Source organism: Takifugu rubripes, chromosome 21 (assembly GCF_901000725.2).
Source record: "Takifugu rubripes chromosome 21, fTakRub1.2, whole genome shotgun sequence".
In the NCBI taxonomy this organism is placed as follows: domain Eukaryota; kingdom Metazoa; phylum Chordata; class Actinopteri; order Tetraodontiformes; family Tetraodontidae; genus Takifugu; species Takifugu rubripes.
The window spans coordinates 18,865,822-18,884,111 of record NC_042305.1 but is presented as its reverse complement, the minus strand read 5'-3'; the positions used below and the strand labels follow the sequence as shown (position 1 = coordinate 18,884,111).

Here is an 18,290-nt window from a genome sequence, read left to right as displayed (position 1 = left end):
TGTAATCAGCAAAAGGTGGACGAACCAAATAATAAAGTCAAAAGTGGCTAAACATAGTCAGACTTCCTGATATGTGTTGAGCTGGAGGCAAAAGGCTTAAATCTTTCATAATTATTACTGAATTTGCCCCCCGCTGTTTTGTGTTGTTATGCTTTTCTTCTCTACAGAAGTTCAGAATCGGTCTGTTTAAAGCTCGAGCACCTTCAGCACCAGCCACATCTGGCACCGACGCAGTAGGTATTCTGAAGGAGACACGGGTCACTGGTTCCAACGGAAGGAAAACCAAACGTTTTTCACTCGTGTGACGAGGTGTGAGGTGTGAGAGCAACGCTGTGTTTAGCTGAGCGCGATATCCGAGAAGACTGCGCCGATCTATAATCTGGCCTGACTCAGATAGAAGGGGGCGTTCTCACGGGGACCATCCTGATAAGAATCCACGCCACACAGAGTCAGTCTCATCACGCCAGACATCCCGCTGCCTCCGCAGCCCAAACAGGGAAACGTCACGCTGGGAAAATTGTCAAATGGGGAGAAGTTAGAAAAACGATGGCAAGAATCTCCCTGGTGACTCATTAGGATGTGAGAGAAGGTGCGGAGTTTAGAAGACAAAAATACGACGACCGCCTGCGTGGCTCATTTCAGCAGGGCTTGAAATGGCTCATCGGAGGCCCCAACACACACCAGCGCACTTCAGGACTGACGTCTGCTGAGAAAACACTCACGCAGACGCGGAATTGTTGCTGCAGATTTCATGATGCTGTGTGACTCTGAAGCTGAGGTGGATGCCCGTCAGAAACCGGTTGGAACCAGCTTGTTTCTCCTTTAAATCAGCGATGCTTGTTTGGCACCAGGTTCGGTGATGACACGAAGGGTCGAGAAACCCGCTGAAGCTCCGCGGGACGCCGACATGTTTGCTGTGAGAGTGTTTCTGGAAGGTCTTAATTAAGTTGCTGGATTTTCTCCCCCACCAACGTCTCGGTCTCGTCTCCATCCTCCCCACGCCGAAGCTTCTCGCTTCGTTCTGTTCTCCCCTTTCTCTCGTTTCAACTGCTTTCACATCCTTTTGGTTATCGAATGATGGTAAAGGTGAAGTAAGAGCCCCTGCGTGCCTTTACTGATATATCTTTACATATATTGTGAGGATCCATTAATTTTCAGGACTGATGCCACCAACTGTGAGAAAAAAAAAGTCATTACTGTGATTAATTGTTTTAATTTTAAAGGGACTCATTAGGCCTCGTTACCTTTAACATTAACTTTCATTACAGTAGCAGGTGATTTTCATCCTCGTGGATGAACTAGGTAGGAAGTTCAAAATCCACTTTCTTTAAGGTGTTCAGTTAAAGGAAATGGCTTTAGATGAGGATGTGGTTAAACAGATCCTGTTTCTCACTTTTTCTTGTTACTTTCATTAAACAGAAGTGAGACAAACGGTGCAGCTCTGCTCTGCCACTGGTGAGACTGGGAGGGAGCGTCCAGCACGGCCGGGTCACAGCGGGGGGTCAGCGCTGTCTGACCTAAACCCACCCACCCTCGTCCTTGACACCCCGGGGCTCCTGCCTGCCAGGCTGTTTGCCCGCTTCTTGTTAAAAAAGAGATTAATGTTTGGCAGTTCCAGGACAAGACGGGAGGAGCTTTGGTTTAATTCATTACAACCCTGTGGACATTCATTCATTCTTCTCCTACAAAGATGCAATTTCATTCCACGGTTGTGTGAAGAGTTATTGATTATGGTCAGGGATGGATGCTCATTGGGAACTATAACAGCCAGTCACTCAATAACCTTTGGGGGGGTGAAGGTCACTTGGGGAATCCTTTAACTTCCACCATGATCACCCTTTCAGTTTTATAATGACTTCCTCTATTCTTTACTTAATTGTCTAACGAGACAAATGAAAGGGCGGTTTTGTCGGCCTGCGTTTCTCTTCTGGAATAATGAACAGTTGTGATGCAGCAGTTTTGGGGTTGTTGATCACCGGGACATTAGAGAGGAGACGGAGAGTCTCTCAGAGGAAGCAGCGACTGTTACCAACAGAGGCGTGAGACTCGGTTCCCCAATATGAGCCTGTCATCATCTGTGATGCAGCAGCGTGTGAGAAAACGAATCAGGCCCTTTCCCCCCCACCGAGCACTATTATTCAAAAGGGAGCTCTCGCAGGAGCCTCATTATCCTGCCAAGTGGCTGTTGGCTCCCTATTGCCTGACCTTTGCCCCAGCTCTGTGTTGTGTCAAATGATACTTACTGTATCCACATTACAGAATCCTGAGGAGGAGGAGAGCGGCTCGTTATCCGATCCAGGATTGGGTAATTTCATTTTTCCGGGCCTGAGCCGAGGACCGTCTCATTCCCCACATTCAGATCCAGTAAATTGTCTTTTAGGGCTGCGTGAGAGAGGCTATCACGTAGCAGAAAAAGCCTCTTTCTGTGAGTTTGTACAAGAACTGTACATTCCTGAGTTTGGAGGCTCGTTCTCCTGGTTTATTGTGCAATGTTGTCTCATTTATTGTGCAATGTTGTTGGTGAAGGGGACCGTGCACAGTATCCTGCAACACGAGTTTAGAGCCTCTGCTGTTTGTGGTATTTGATTGGTATAGAAATATTCAGTAAATAAATGAGCGTATACATTGACAGGGATCGCAATTACTAAGCAATTTTACAACAAACCCTCATCTAGCCACGCATCCCTTTATCTCCTGACGGGTCTCGGGAGGGTTGGAGCTGATCCCAGCTGCAAGATTCCATCATATTATATTAAATCATTATGCTTCTAGTTTAATACATCACATCATCCAACTGCTGGCAGCACTGCAGGTACATAACAAAAGAGTGTGTTTCTTCTCCCTCAATTACCCTCCACTTTTTCTCCACTCATTGCCCACCTGTAGGAGAGGTGAAGGGATGAATGGTCTGTTGGTTTCATGAGATACTGGAGATGATGCTGAATTAGAAGACTGAATGGTTCTTCAGGACATTACAGTTCTGTTGCTGCGCAGCGGAGAGGAAACTATCGGCTCTTTTCTGGAAACAACTACAGCATACAGTCGTAACGTGGCGCTAGGGAGAACGCAGCTGGCACCGCCCCTTTTTCTAAGCGGCGTTAGGGAGAACGCAGCTGGCACCGCCCCTTTTTCTAAGCGGCGTTGCCCTCTTAATAGGAACGTTTAACAATTCTGCGACCAATCAAAATGCTGACTTTTGTTTAAATGTAGGAGCCTTGTTGAAGGTTTAGGCTGGGATGGATTTAGGTGGACCTCCACAGCCCTGGACCCTCAGCACCTCTGCATCATCACTCTTTATAGTATTGGTTGAGATCGTGTTGGTTCAGAAGAAACACATTCTCATTATTTTCCCCATGAAAAATCACTGTGTTCCTGGGTAAGGGGTGCAGTAATAGAGATTTATGCTTTGTTTTGACAGTGTTGTGGGGTAAAAACTGCAAGAAACAAATAGAGTAGGAACATCCCTGGTTCCGTTGGTCTGGTTCATTTAACGATGTGTCGGAGACGTTTGGAGCCTTTTTATGTGAAAGCGGAGGAGCAGGAAAACAGGTGTTGTCTGGAAGGATGTTGGACAGAGTGCAAAGCTGACAGTGACGCCCATATGCTGGTCTTATTGTTACCGCGGTTACCGTGGGAGCATTTCGCTTGTTTTCTGTGGATCCGATCTCTACAAGGACGACGGGTCCATTTAAATCACTTTTGTGGTTGTTCCTCTATTTTTCTTGTATTTGCTGTGAGTTTGGGCTCCCGTTCCTCACAGGTGGTTCCGATCCCGAAGATGGCCGTCACAGGAGAGCGATTAAAGCGGAAGGATGAAGAAAAATGAGCCTTACAAAGAGTCCTAAACTCTGGGAACGTGTCCGTGCAATAACACCCAACTATACGGCAGCAGGGATGTGTGGAGGCCGGTGCCGAGCCTGGAAATGACCTGCCGTCCCTCTCAGAGACGGGTCGGATCCCAGGGATGTGTGGAGGCCGGTGCCGAGCCTGGAAATGACCTGCCGTCCCTCTCAGAGACGGGTCGGATCCCAGGGATGTGTGGAGGCCGGTGCCGAGCCTGGAAATGACCTGCCGTCCCTCTCAGAGACGGGTCGGATCCCAGGGATGTGTGGAGGCCGGTGCCGAGCCTGGAAATGACCTGCCGTCCCTCTCAGAGACGGGTCGGATCCCAGGGATGTGTGGAGGCCGGTGCCGAGCCTGGAAATGACCTGCCGTCCCTCTCAGAGACGGGTCGGATCCCAGGGATGTGTGGAGGCCGGTGCCGAGCCTGGAAATGACCTGCCGTCCCTCTCAGAGACGGGTCGGATCCCAGGGATGTGTGGAGGCCGGTGCCGAGCCTGGAAATGACCTGCCGTCCCTCTCAGAGACGGGTCGGATCCCAGGGATGTGTGGAGGCCGGTGCCGAGCCTGGAAATGACCTGCCGTCCCTCTCAGAGACGGGTCGGATCCCGCCGGAGGCTGCGTTCCTTCCCTGGAAACATGATCAGCTCATTAACAACATAATCGCGGTTCACTCGTTTGTTCTGGAGCTGCTGCTCATCCCCTCAGTCCTGAAATCAGCTCCTTCGTCCTGACCAGTTGCAGGAATTGTAGTTTAATGTTGTGGTTTGTTAAATTCTTTCTAAAATTCATTATAGCAACTTCTCGACTAAGCTTCCTCAGAACACAACGTGCTCAGGCATCCTTCAGGCAGCAGATAACATGAAACGGGTCAGTCTGAGCTCTCCTGGGGTGGAACGTTCTATTGACTATTTATTTTCAGCTTTTGGGATGTGTGATACATTATCTTACCTCGTTTATTGACCAGGAATCACCTCTCCCCCCCGTTCAGAGCACATTTAGATGCCGGCTGACCTGCAGAGCCAATGAAAGGGTCCAAGGGTGCCGTCAATAATTGCTCTGCGAAGCCCGTTCGTTCCATCGCGGTCATATTTACCTAATGGAAAAAGAAGCTGCTATCGACTGGGATTGGACCAGATTCCGTGGGGATTTAAGGAGAAAGGTTTTATGCAAAATGCTGAAGCTGAAGCACTTTTCATGCAGAGTGTTGTGGACCCTCTGGACTCAAAGCCCCCCCCACATTGTATAAAGGGAACTTTCTTTGCTGCTGTGCTGCTAGAAGTTCCTTATTCAAGCAGCTCTTAGATGATAGAAGCTTCTATCACAGTTCTAAACTGCTACAGCAACAGTGATGCTGCGCTCTCGTAGCAAAGCTTGTTTAGTGTGTGTGTCGTGTGTGTGTCCTGTCTGATGGCTGATGGATGCTCATTACTGACGCGTCCTTAATGAGGAGGCAGCGTGTGAGGGACCCATTAAGAGCGCAGCTGTTCTGCCGGTTTTCTCTTAACAGCGACTCATATTTGCACATTTGAAATTGTTTGATAGCTTTTGTTGGGTAAACCCAAAAATCCGGGACTGTGATTCACGGCACCTTCGAGCCAGGAGAGTCGAGCCAGGAGCGAGGCGGCCGCCATCCACACCGTTTAACATTGATGTCTTTCACCGAGCTCAATCATCACTGTTAATCCATCGAGACCAAATAAAGTTTTTTAATAGGCAACATAAAGCTCACTTAACTTTTAGCTCCTCCTCCTCGGACCGTCCTGGTCATCAGGTACCTGCTGCTCATTCAGTGATTGCAAATGGAAATTATGATGCTGGTTTTTAGCATGAACACATTCAGCTGTCTGCCTGTCTGTCTGTCTGCCTGTCTGTCTGTCTGCCTGCCTGTCTGTCTGCCTGCCTGTCTGTCTGCCTGTCTGTCTGTCTGCCTGTCTGTCTGTCTGTCTGTCTGTCTGCCTGTCTGTCTGTCCTGTTTCATCCTGTTGTGTTGGTGAAATTTGGTGCCTGAGCTTTAGGTCACATTTTTTCTGGACAAACATTTTTATTCTCTGTTTTTCTTTCCATTTCACACGTTTTACTGCAGGTTTTGTAGCCCACAGCTGCTGAGTGAGGCACATAAAGACAACTGAAACTGTATGTGTGTGTGTGTGTGTGTGTGTGGGCGTGCGTAAATGATCGGCTGGGATGTGATGATCTGTATTCTTCATTTAAAGGCCAGTTTTTATTTCTCTGAGCATCTTTGCTCCTCTTCTCTTCTCGCCTGTAAATTTGATTTATTCCCATCAGAACCAGGGACCAGGATTTATGTCTGTCTTGTTATTCCTAGAAGCTGGAAAAGTTGTCAAGAGTGCCCATGTGTTATCTAAGGGAGAGGGGAATGTGAGTGGTTGGATGGGAAGAGTGAAACGCAGAGAGAAAGCTGCTAAAGCCCCCCCGACCCCCCAACGCTGCCATGGAAGTGCTTCTGAAAGTGTCGGGAGGAGGCTGCATGTCTGCTTATTATTTATCAGACTACATGTACAACATGAGCAAGAGAGCATCGTGAAGGGGCCCGAGGGCCCGGAGGCTCGTGCTTGTGGGGCCGGAGGCTCGTGCCCGTGGGGCCGGAGGGGCCGGAGGCTCGTGCCCGTGGGGCCGGAGGCTCGTGCTTGAGGGGCCGGAGGCTCGCGCCCGTGGGGCCGGAGGCTCGTGCCCGTGGGGCCGGAGGGGCCAGAGGCTCGTTCCCGAGGGGCCGGAGGCTCGTGCCCGTGGGGCCGGAGGGGCCGGAGGCTTGTGCCCGTGGGGCCAGAGGGGCCGGAGGCTTGTGCCCGTGGGGCCAGAGGGGCCGGAGGCTTGTGCCCGAGGGGCCGGAGGCTTGTGCCCGTGGGGCCGGAGGGGCCGGAGACTTGTGCCCGTGGGGCCAGAGGGGCCGGAGGCTTGTGCCCGTGGGGCCAGAGGGGCCGGAGGCTTGTGCCCGAGGGGCCGGAGGCTCGTGCCCGTGGGGCCGGAGGGGCCGGAGGCTTGTGCCCGTGGGGCCGGAGGCTCGTGCCCATGGGGCCCCTGAAGAACGAAGGCTTATTTTTAACTCTGGATGATCCTGATGTAGATGGAGTATTATTACTCCGCTCTTGTAACCATTTCGGAAATGTTGTTGTAGCGTATTTGGAGAAAAATCTGTGTATCTTATACCACCACACACACACACACACACACACACACACACACACACACACACTGGTCTAACCCTAGGCTGAATATCTTTATTAAGCAACCCTTTACATCAATATTTCATGTTTCTAATATGGAGTTTTACTTCATAAGAGTTTTTTTTTTCCAGTTGGTTCAGGCAAACGTAATTTCGTTCACATTATTCCGTGGTGTCCGTGGAGTCTGGCTAAATGTTGAGGTTGGGTACCGATAGGAAGAATATTAATCAGTGTAATTAATCAGAGGAGTTCGATTGATAATATATTAGTAGTTATTAACGTTGGAAAACACAACGCTGAGGTCAGGATTTCCACAGATGAGCCAAATAATGATGTTTTGGCAGATTTCAGGAACTGTCTTGGAGAAACAAACAGGATTTCTTTGGTGTTATGTGGGTGAAACAAAGCCAAAGAAGTTAAAGAAGCATTTCTTAGTCCTCACAGATACGTTAAACAGCTGTTTTCATTCACCTGTGTAACTTCCTGTCTTTCCAGGGCATCAACATTGTTGGTCCCAGTAATGCAGAGGTCCGTCCTCCTGGTCCAACGATGTACCAGCTGGACATTGTCCTGAAGAAGGGAAACAACCTGGCCATCCGAGACAGGACAGGTATGTGGCCCGTTTAGCCTTCCTGTTAGCCAACATGGGGGAGAAGACTCGACCTCTTCCCTGTCCACCCACCCCGGGGGGGCAGGACGAGGGGTGAGAGTCACAGATTAGCGAGACACATGGGTATTCTATCTAAAGGTAAAGAGAAGGGATCAGGGGAGCTTCAGAGCTTCTACACCAGGCCAGCAGAGCTGGCTGGAGCCCTTTGCAGACCACGTGCACAGCCCTCACGTGCACAGCCCTCACGTGCACAGCCCTCACGTGCATCGCTCCAACCATTGTGCATTCTGAGGATTGTGCACTTTCTGTTTCTGTTTTCTGTTTCATTTCCATCGATAAGAATGAGCTCGAGTTACTGCTTCCCCTGAAGGGAAGTTCTCCACGAGCGAATGAATCAGCAGGTGAACAGACGCACCAGTGGCTCACAGGTGACGCACGCTCGCTGTCACCGTCTTTGCTGTGGTCGTCTCCCTCCCGGAGGTTAATAAACGCCCTCGCGGTGCCCACGCCAGTGTCAGAGTGAGGTGAGGCGAGATTACTATGAAGTGATCACGGTTCCGGTGCAGTGGAACACGCGCGTTAGCGTTAGAGCGCGATGCTCTTCATAACATGTCGCTCTCCGCCTCAGCAAGTCTTGACATAAAGAAAACCTGTCAGATGACAATAGAAGTGGAGACCAGGACGGTTCGGAGCTCTTATCCCTCTCTTGCTCACTAAAATCCCACACGCTTGCTATGAAGTACCGGCCAGATGGCTGAAGACAACCCTGTGATTGACAGGCTATCAGAGGGGAGCGCAGCAGAGACTGGCATTTTTTAGAAAGTGATGGATGCTGAGGACTCATTAGCAGTTACAGCCGTTACCATGACGATAGATCCTCATAAGCGCCACCATTTGGAGGTTCCCTAGAGGTAAAGCGGAGCTGCACGATAGTCAGAACTCAGAGCAACATTTGTGGTTAATGTCAACGCCCGTGTTAGTTTGAAAAGGTTAAATCATGCGTGTGGAAGTGCCAGTCGGCCGATCCAGAGGCCTGGTGGGAATAAGGAGATTTCAGGAAGCGTTTAGCATGTGGGCTACTGTGTCTGCTGGGATTTACACACAGTATTCTGATACTGTTGTGGGAGTTTATGCTTCTTTGATTGCAAAAGAAAGAAAACAGAAATCATGTCATGGTCCAGCGGCGGAGGAGGGTGTTCCTGTCTCTGTGCACGTGCCCAGGGTGCTCTCTTGAGCAGATTACTCTCTGGGAACGTCCACAGTAGCAGCCATCCATAATTCCCTGGATCACAAATGATCCAGCGACGCACACCGTGACACACAACCCGCGTCGACAACCAGAACGGGTGTGAGTCTGCTGTTGGTTTTTGCTGCACTTCCTTCGGACCAGCACACATCCCTGAACATCCTCCGTGGTCTGATTCTGATGGAGAATCTGCCTGTTTTTCTGATACTGGATATTGTTTATCATGAACTTTCTCTGTATTTAGTTCTTAGTGTTCCGACTTTGGGCTAATGTCTGCTCCAGCTGGTCCACAGGCTCAAAACTAGGACATCTATCATCCTGTGTCTTCCGAGTGTCTTTAATACTTAAGCTGGTATCTAGTAACCATGTAACTGTCCTCACGCGGCCCTGCGATGAATATAAACCGTATCCGTGGACATAATCAAATGGTGATTTCATACTGAGCTTATATATTATTAAAAGGTCTCAACAACAGGCGGTTCATCATCCATATTCATGATGATTTAAATCTTAGCACTAAGCCTTTCTCCTCATCGCTCTGAAGCTCTGAAATCCTTTTTTCCATGTTTGTGTTAGGAGGAGAGACGAGGAGTCCGATCTCACTCTAAGGGTTAAGGTTAGCAAATGATGAGGCTAACGACACCCAGGTGTTGAGCTACCCAGGCGGCCGCCACGCCTGCCCCCCACAGCTGCACCTACCCACAGCACGCCAACGCCTTCACGCTCGCTTCTCCAAAATATGAAGAACCACAAGTTATTAATAGAAGATGAACTCACCCCATCCTCTGTAGAAATGTAATTACCTGCTCGTTTATTACCTGTTAATAATTCAGGAGCGTTTGTCTGGCCTGAGACCCGACTGAGACAGAGAGTTATTGATCATGAAAGTGTAATAAGAGCCTCCTGACTGATGGTGGAGGAGGACCATCTATTGTTCTCCGCACCATCCACTCAGCGTTTGATAGGACAAAGAAGGTCCATAAATGAGCAGCTAATATTAATCCCACATTTCTATTATTAACGTGGCTCCTGCGCTCGGTTGGCTGTTTTCTCCCCCCGTCCCTGTGTCAGAGCGCGCTGGGGGGAGTGTTCGGCCCATTATTGGAGGGTTTAGAGGTGATGTTGATTCCAGCCCGACGGTCAGCTGAGCAGAGATCAGACAGGCGACGGCCTCGGCGTGCGACTACTGGCCGTGGTGGCGAGCGTGGCCGTCCTGACTTTGGAGAGACACCAGCAGCTGTTTTTGACTGTAAAAAAGTGGGATAAATGTGGGTTAATTGTGTTTCTAAAGCTTGTTGGGGAGCTGGAGGCCAGTTATCCAGAGCAGGTCCATCAGGAGCTTTTAGATCAGCTTAAATGTTTCAGATCCGATATAAATGTTAGACACAGCCTGGAAAACAGAGCCTGGAAAACACGGAACAGTGGTGAAGCTTCCCAGGAGTGGTCCTGCATGGAACGAGACCTCCAAGACCTCTAGGGAGACGCTCTGTGGACCAAAGCTGAAGCTCCTGGAGGCCGTGGCGGCGTTTCAGAGAAGGAGCGTCATCCTGGCGGGAGAATGTGGCGGTTTGGCTGCTTCCTGAAAACTCACCTGTGGTTTAGTCAAGGTCCTGACCTGAAGCTGTGGCCTGACCTCAGAAACCCTCTAATGTGGCTCATTTACAGCAGTTCTGAGAGGCTGAGTGGGCCAGAACTCCTCCTCTCCTCTACTCATGGCCAGTCATTAAAGGCTGAGCAGGTGCTGTTTTCCCTCTCTCGGACCTCTCAGTAAACCCTAGAGATGGATGTGTGTGGACATCCCAGAAGATCAGCAGATTCTGAGATGCTCAGACCAGCCTGTCCGGCACCAACGACCACACCACCAGAATCGGCTGCTCCGTTTTACAATGGCAGAAATTGGCTTTTTCTCTCCTCAGCTGGACTTTAGTGCCAGTTTATCATTGATTGACACATCGATTTCAGACCCCAACACACACACACACACACACACACACACACACTGGTTTCAAGATTCCTTTTTGAACCCGTAAGTTCTAAAGTGCTTCGATTCAGCGCGGCTCCGTTCCTCCTTCCACTCCCCCTCAGCGGTGGGCGATGTTGGAGCTCACTGTCGGTGTCTCTTCGTGCGGTCGGTACCTCGCTGAATCCTTCCCGCGCCCACTCTCACTCTAATTCAGCCGCCACCCACCGACTGCACCATCCGTTTGGTTGCGCCTACGCGATTCTTTGGCAGCGTTTTGTGCCTCTGCAGGATGCGGCGAGCGGCGGCGGCGGCGGTCTGGGCTGCTGCCCGTGACGGGATGCAGATCCAGACAGGAATGATCGGATCATTTCGGATGTGTTGCATCGAGGGGGCCACCGAGGATCTGGTGCTCGGGCATCGCTGGGGTCACCCCAACCCTGACGGGGGCTCTGCTCGTTCTGTCCTGCGTATCAGCCTGGACACGAACGCCACGGCGGTCGTTGGTGTTCTGATATCTTCTGTCATGTTCTCCGGACTGGTGCAGCGGTCTCCACCTCCACAGACGCATAAAGCTGTTTTTCATAGTCAATATTCCCCAAACAAACAAACAAACAACAAACGTGGTTTAATGCTGATCCTGCACTTGTTTTTCTTTGGTTTGGATGTTAATCTATCGCTCACTCTGAATTTTATTGTTTTCTTTTATCTTTTTATTCGCTATCTGTTCAATCCTGGTTTTTCACTTTTATTATTATTTATGTCTTTTTCTTTCATTGTCAAGTCATTTGACCTTTTCCTGTGGTTTATGGACTTTGTAGGATTGTAAATAACAATAATGTTGACGTTTGAAGGTAGGATGGTCAATATCCTCTTTCCTTACATTAGAATTTAGCTTTATTTCATTTTTATCTTTGATCATCTGTGAGGGAGTTGTGTTATGTCCCAGGTTTAGGGGGTCACACACATTAAAGGTCCATTCCATTACTCTCCCTCAGAGCCCACTTTCTCTTTCTAATGCAAATTTTATTCTCAAATATGAAAAATATGTTTTTATTTGATGAGCTGGGGCAGAGTGGAGCACTGGCTCCATCTAGTGGTGGAACGGTGGTGGTGCACGAGTGTTTGAAACACTCGTTTAATTTTTAATGTTTCTTAAAACCAGAACTGCATGATCCATACAGGGATCTTCCTGAAATAGGTGCTAAAAATCCCATTTTCTGTAGGATGGAATGTGTTTCAGATTTCAATAATGTGAAAATATTCATCGTGGAAACATTAAAGTCTAATTTAAATCCAAATGAAACCACATCAATCAGTCTGACTCTTGAAAAGAGACACGGCACCTTCTAACCATCTGTTCCTTTGCTCCTCTCTCGTAGGGACGAGTGATCCGTATGTGAAGTTTAAGGTGGCAGGGAAGGAGGTGTTCAGGAGTAGAACCATCCATAAGAACCTGAACCCAGTGTGGGAGGAGAGGGCGAGCCTGCTGGTGGAAACCCTGAGAGACCCCCTGTATGTCAAGGTATTACCACAACAAACCTGACGTCTCCTAAGTTTCTCTTACTGACTAAATCAACTTAGAGACTAGAGTAGGAATTTCCAACATGGTGCTAACAGCTGCTGCGCTGCGTCCTCGCAGGTTTTCGACTATGACTTTGGCCTTCAGGATGATTTCATGGGCTCAGCATACCTTCATTTGGAGTCACTGGAACATCAAAGGTGTCACAATATAAACCCACACACATAACATTTCAATTTTCCATTTATCATATCAGCATTTGAATGTGAATTGCCTTTGGAGGATGGATGACTAAAGAGTTCTAAATATATTTTCCTATTTTCTTGTGTGATGTCGCCCTCTAGCGGCAGCTGCGAACAGACCTGATGAGTTATGTTGGCTGACCCTTTTTATTCCCTTTCTATGGGTCGGAGGCCTTACTTTAGATAGAGAAATGATTAGTTTACTTGTATAATCTTGGGTAAAAAATACAAACCACTATCTATGAGCTCTCACCACACAGTGCTGATCAGGCAAATCGCTCTCACATCAATCTGCTCCACATTCGAGTGACGCATCAAGTTACCGTTGACTAATTCTGCTTTAAGTCCTGTCAAACACAGAATAGAAATATAATTTCTGTGCTTCTCCGTAGAACCCTGGATGTGACGCTGGACCTGAAGGACCCTCAGTATCCTGAAAACGACTTGGGCACGTTGGAATTGGCCGTGACGCTGACGCCGAAGGAAAATATGAGCGACGCCGTAAGAAATTCATGCCAAATCATCCTGAACACACACTCGTATCTTAGCTGGGAGCAACGTTCCTCTCCACACCAAACGTGCATCCCCACAGATGTGCCGGGACCAGAACACAAATGAATGTCTGATCCGATCAGTCAAACACAAACGTCCCGGAGACCCACTATGAATCAAACATGTGTGAACATCATGTCAATAATCTCCCTTTCTAATTTTATTCATCAAAGTTCAGCGGCAGTGTTATTCCCAGTCAGGAAAGTGATCCTCAGAAGCTGGATCACGCTGGGTTCCGCTGGAATGCGTTGGCTCCAGTCCGCCTCGGTTACTGGAAACTCTTCAACTCAGCAAATACATAAATATGCATAAACACAAGTGTAATTAATATGTTCAATGGAAAAGTAACATGTTCAAAGAGCAGCAGATTCTCTTCCCTAATTATGTTGGCTCAGACCTCTACAGGCAAGCGCCGTGTTCCACAGTTGCATTTATTTCCACTCAATTATTTGTTTGGCTAATTGGACCCCTGCACGCTTGATCCGGAACAAGGCAAAGTCAGGAGGGAAATATTTTATTCCTTTTGATCTGATGTCTCAATTCTGCTGCTTATTTAGCACTGCAGTTCAGAGAGTCCACACTTGACAGAACAAATAAACTCTATTTGGGTTGAGCATCGTTTTGAATTTCTCCAACTGTGAAGAAAACCCCAGTCCAAGGTTGCGAGTCTGGATCCGCTCTCTGTCGCCCCCTACTGGCCAAAGGGCTCATGCAGAACGCGCAAGCGTAGCTTGGAATTCAGTGTTTCTAAAAGCTTCATCGGTGGTGGAACCGAATGTTTCAGATGTGTGTCTGCAGCCAGAATGCATGCGAGCATCCAACGCTTGGCCCTGCATGAAGCCTCTTCTCCCCCCCCTGGAAATCGGCCCCCCCAGGCTAACATGCAAACACCCCGCGTTCACGCCTCTTAACCTCTCATGCTGCAGCTCTAACTGGGCGACAGTGGGGGGGCGCTTTGTAACCGCTCTGTCTCATTTACAGACCATGCTTTTGAGAAGGAACTGGAAACGATCTAGTAAGGTAAACTGAACCAGCATGCACCCCCGACCCCCCCACCCCCCTCCAAACATCAAAAGAAGAGAGAACGTTTGCCTGAACTCTGAGTCCGCTGCCGACCGAAGCTCACCTGCAGCCTTGGGTCGTGTCCCGGACACAGACGGATCCGCCCCCATCACCCCCCCCCCCCCTCATTTCCCTCCTCGCATGCCGACATTGGAACCTTTTTCCTCTTTTGCTCCAGCTCTCACTGTGGCTCTTAGTGTCCGCACCATTCGGGTTTAGAGCCTAAAGCAGCGGACGAGGCCGTGATCCGGTCACGTGCTGCTGGTCACAGGACAACGTTCCGCCCGTTGCCGTTGAAACTGAGCGTCCGAGTCGACGCTTCCACCTCGGATCAGTCGTGAGTTGCAGCTGACGCGGGAGAGAAGTCGAGCATTTGCTTTGATTTGGGGAGTTTAGAGAGGAAAAGGAAAATGTGACGACACCAACACGCTTTGACCCGATCTGAGCCTGAAACGTCTTCAGTTTCCTTTGTCACCGTCACCTCTGGCACCTCTGGCACCTCTGGCACCTCTGGCACCTCTGGCTCACGTTCTGCTTCTTCCTGCACGTTCTGGTTCTTCCTGCACGTTCTGGTTCTTCCTGCACGTTCTGCTTCTTCCTGCACGTTCTGCTTCTTCCTGCACGTTCTGCTTCTTCCTGCACGTTCTGCTTCTTCCTGCACGTTCTGCTTCTTCCTGCACGTCCTGCTTCTTCCTGCACGTTCTGCTTCTTCCTGCACGTTCTGCTTCTTCCTGCACGTTCTGGTTCTTCCTGCACGTTCTGGTTCTTCCTGCACGTTCTGCTTCTTCCTGCACGTCCTGCTTCTTCCTGCACGTTCTGCCTCTTGCTCTCGCTTTGTTTGCCCACCCATCTCTTGGGTTCTGCTTTGAGTCTCCTAAACTGCATCGGGAGGTTCTGAATCTTCCTTTAAGTTTCGGTGAAAAGTTTGATTCTGCGTTTTCGGCCCGCTTGATCCGCTATCGGCAGACGTCCCGCTGAATCGCGCTCCCCCGAACCGAGTCTTTGAAGCCTCCAAACTGGGCCACCCCGCCTGTGGCTGGGGAATAAGCTCAAACGTGAACTAACTGTGCTACCCCACCCAAAAAGGCCCCCGTGTTTGACAACATACAGTGCACGGTTATTTTTACACGGGCCCTTAACGACTCCGCGAGCGTGGAACTCGCAGCAGAGGATGAAGCCTGTTTACAGAGAAGATTTAGATAATAATTACGAGTCAGATTCATTTCATATTCTCTCCTTCTCGCTGCAAAATGGCCGTTCTGGCATCCGCTAGTTTGTTTCCTCTTCCGTCAAAGGGCTGACAAAACCCAACGCACATTAATTCTTGAAGCGACTGTTGGATTCCGCCAGAGTCGGCCTCCCTTTCTGGCCTTTCTACAGTTGCCAGAACACAAATTCATTTTTTGTAGCCAGAAATGTGCTGCAACAGAACAGGAGGCAATTAGATTTGTGCTTGAATAAGATAGAAGAGCCGCTTCTCCCCATTAGCATAGCGTATGTTAGCAGCGGAGAGGCGTGAGCTACATGTGAGGCTGGCTGGATTGCAGAGTCTTTTGAATTGTTTAATGTCTGAAGAATGGAAATTAAGAGGCTCAGGCTTCAGATCAAAGGGCCCCACTTGCAAGGCAGGGTTTGCTCAGAGTTTAATGAAATTCACCCCCAAAACAAAAGCTATGCTAATAAATTCTCCCTAATGAGGAAGGAGGGGAGGAAAAGGCAGGAAGATGGAGAAAGAGGGCTGCATTTGTTTGACAAATAAATACTCGGCTCTTTGTTTTAGAGGCGATGCTGACACGATTCAAAGGAGGTTAAACAGGCCTGTAAGTGCCGAGAAAATAGTCCGGGAAAAACAAAAATAGTAATAAGAAGCGTCGCTCCGAGCTGGCAGCGCTGCTACTGAACGTGGTCTCAACGGTCAGTTAGGAGCACGTGAGGAATTCATCAAAGTAGAATCAGATATTCCGGTTTGGATCCAACGGTCCAGACTGGTGAGCAGAGAGGAGACGTCGGTTCTGTTGCTTTATTCTCATCTACGTGCCCCCCCCCCCCCCACCCCACCCCCGCCTGCTTCCTCCTGTGTCCTCTTCATCTGCTCGTGGCTGCTCTCCCTTTCCCAAGGCGTTCCCAGGCCGATCCCAGTCTAACATGTGCTTCCCTGCCTCTGCTGGCTGCAGTACCAGAGCATGCGCCTGTCAGACGTGCACGGGAAAGCGCAGCTGTGGCGAGGCATAGTCAGCATCAGTCTGATCGAGGGGCGCCGCCTCCAGCCCATGGACGCCAACGGCCTCAGCGACCCCTACGCCAAATTCAGGATGGGGCACCAGAAGTACAAGAGCAAGGTAGTCACGCCCCTGGAAGGGCTTCCCGCCCGTCCGGCTACGCGTTGACCTGTATGTTAAATCATTTCCCTCAGACAATCGCCAAAACCTTAAACCCCCAGTGGAGGGAGCAGTTCGACTTCCACCTGTATGATGAGCAGGGCGGCGTCGTGGACATCACCGTCTGGGACAAAGACGCTGGCAAGAAGGACGATTTCATGGGGAGGTACAGCCTCGTTCTGCCACACGGATCAGGTGCCGCCACCGAGCCTCTGATGAGAGGGAGCCCGGTCGGACTCCCAGGCCATTAAATAATGATGCTAGGTGTTAATGATTCAGACATGTGATGCTAGAGGAACCTGCTGCATGACCTCCACATCAGATCTGTGAGATTCCTCATGGTGTGTGTGTGTGTGTGTGTGTGTGTGTGTGTGTGTGTGTGTGTGTGTGTGCGTGTGTGTGTGTGTGTGTGCACGCTGCAGGTGCACCGTCGACCTGTCCCTCCTCAGTAAAGAACAAACCCACAAACTGGAGCTGCCACTGGAAGGAGGCGAAGGCATGCTGGTGCTGCTGGTGACGCTCACCGCCTCCGCCGCCGTCTCCATCTCGGACCTGTCGGTCAACATGCTGGACGACCCCCACGAGAGACACCAGATCGTGCAGAGATACGTGAGTGATATGAGCTGTTCTGTATGAGTGTGATTTCCTGGGTCATCGTTTGGATCATCTAAGACGTTATTGATCTGAATATTAGAGACGGCGAGTCCGAGGGACAGCCTGAAGGCCCCATCTGCTCGGGAGGGCCTCCTTTGTCTTTGTCCTAGCTAGTTAATACGCTGCACCGTCCCCGAGACACTCAGCTTTACATGGACCTCGTCCACTCAGAGGCCTCTTCTCATAGAATTAGAGCTTTCGCTCGTGTCCTTTTATTGAAAATGTTTACTCGAGTTTCCCTCATAAATCTTTTAACACTTAAGGCGTTCTCAGAATTAGCAGGATGTGCTGTGATTTCAGTGATACGCTACAGCTAGCATGCGTTGGGGTCTGACAGCAGCCGCATGGCGTCTCTCGGCTGCTTATTGGCTAGCTCCGCTTTCCACTGCAGCTACCAGCCAAGCTCAGAGGGGGGAGCTCTAGGACTGAGACACGCGCACTCGCTGTGCTGTTTTATGCACAAAACGAGGATGCTTTGTGCGTGTGTGTGTGCGTGTGTGTGTGGGTGTGTGTGTGGGTGTAATAGAAGGTGAGAGGTAAAAGATGAGGGCTGCACCAGGAAAGGGAGGCATGTAAAATGAAAAGAAAAGGCCATTTCACCTCTTTCACAACTCTCTCAGACTCCGGTTTCTCTCCGGCTGAAGCTGAGATGTTTTCCTTCCTTCGCCTACCTAGTTTTTTTTGTGCTTCTTTCTCCACCACACACGCTCCCCATCGTCGCCCCGCTCCCCATCGCCGCCCCGCTCTCCCCATCGCCGCCCCGCTCCCCATCGTCGCCCCGCTCCCCATCGCCGCCCCGCTCCCCATCGCCGCCCCGCTCCCCATCGCCGCCCCGCTCCCCATCGTCGCCCCGCTCCCCATCATTGCCCTGCTCTCCCCATCGCCGCCCCACTCCCCATCGTCGCCCCGCTCTCCCCATCGTCGCCCCGCTCCCCATCGTCGCCCCGCTCTCCCCATCGCCGCCCCGCTCCCCATCGTCGCCCCGCTCTCCCCATCGTCGCCCCGCTCCCCATCATCGCCCCGCTCTCCCCATCGC

General features: G+C 50.2%; 1 protein-coding gene across 17 annotated transcripts in view; it reads left to right on the top strand.

The window, feature by feature from the left end:
- mctp1a (multiple C2 domains, transmembrane 1a) overlaps window positions 1-18,290 on the top strand; it is a 75,700-nt gene that overhangs the window by 10,521 nt on the left and 46,889 nt on the right. For 16 of the 17 annotated variants that reach the window (XR_003886705.1, XR_003886704.1, XR_003886706.1 and 13 more), the window contains exons 2-9: window positions 7,524-7,638; window positions 12,227-12,369; window positions 12,487-12,566; window positions 13,001-13,109; window positions 14,142-14,180; window positions 16,397-16,561; window positions 16,636-16,766; window positions 17,023-17,209. Coding sequence is in view for 12 of the 17 variants with exons in the window: in XM_029830053.1 (XP_029685913.1) it covers window positions 7,524-7,638; window positions 12,227-12,369; window positions 12,487-12,566; window positions 13,001-13,109; window positions 14,142-14,180; window positions 16,397-16,561; window positions 16,636-16,766; window positions 17,023-17,209 (969 nt within the window). In the remaining 5 variants the exon portion in view is untranslated. The remainder of the gene's footprint in view (window positions 1-7,523; window positions 7,639-12,226; window positions 12,370-12,486; window positions 12,567-13,000; window positions 13,110-14,141; window positions 14,181-16,396; window positions 16,562-16,635; window positions 16,767-17,022; window positions 17,210-18,290) is intronic. The other variant, XM_029830051.1, reaches the window with a different exon arrangement.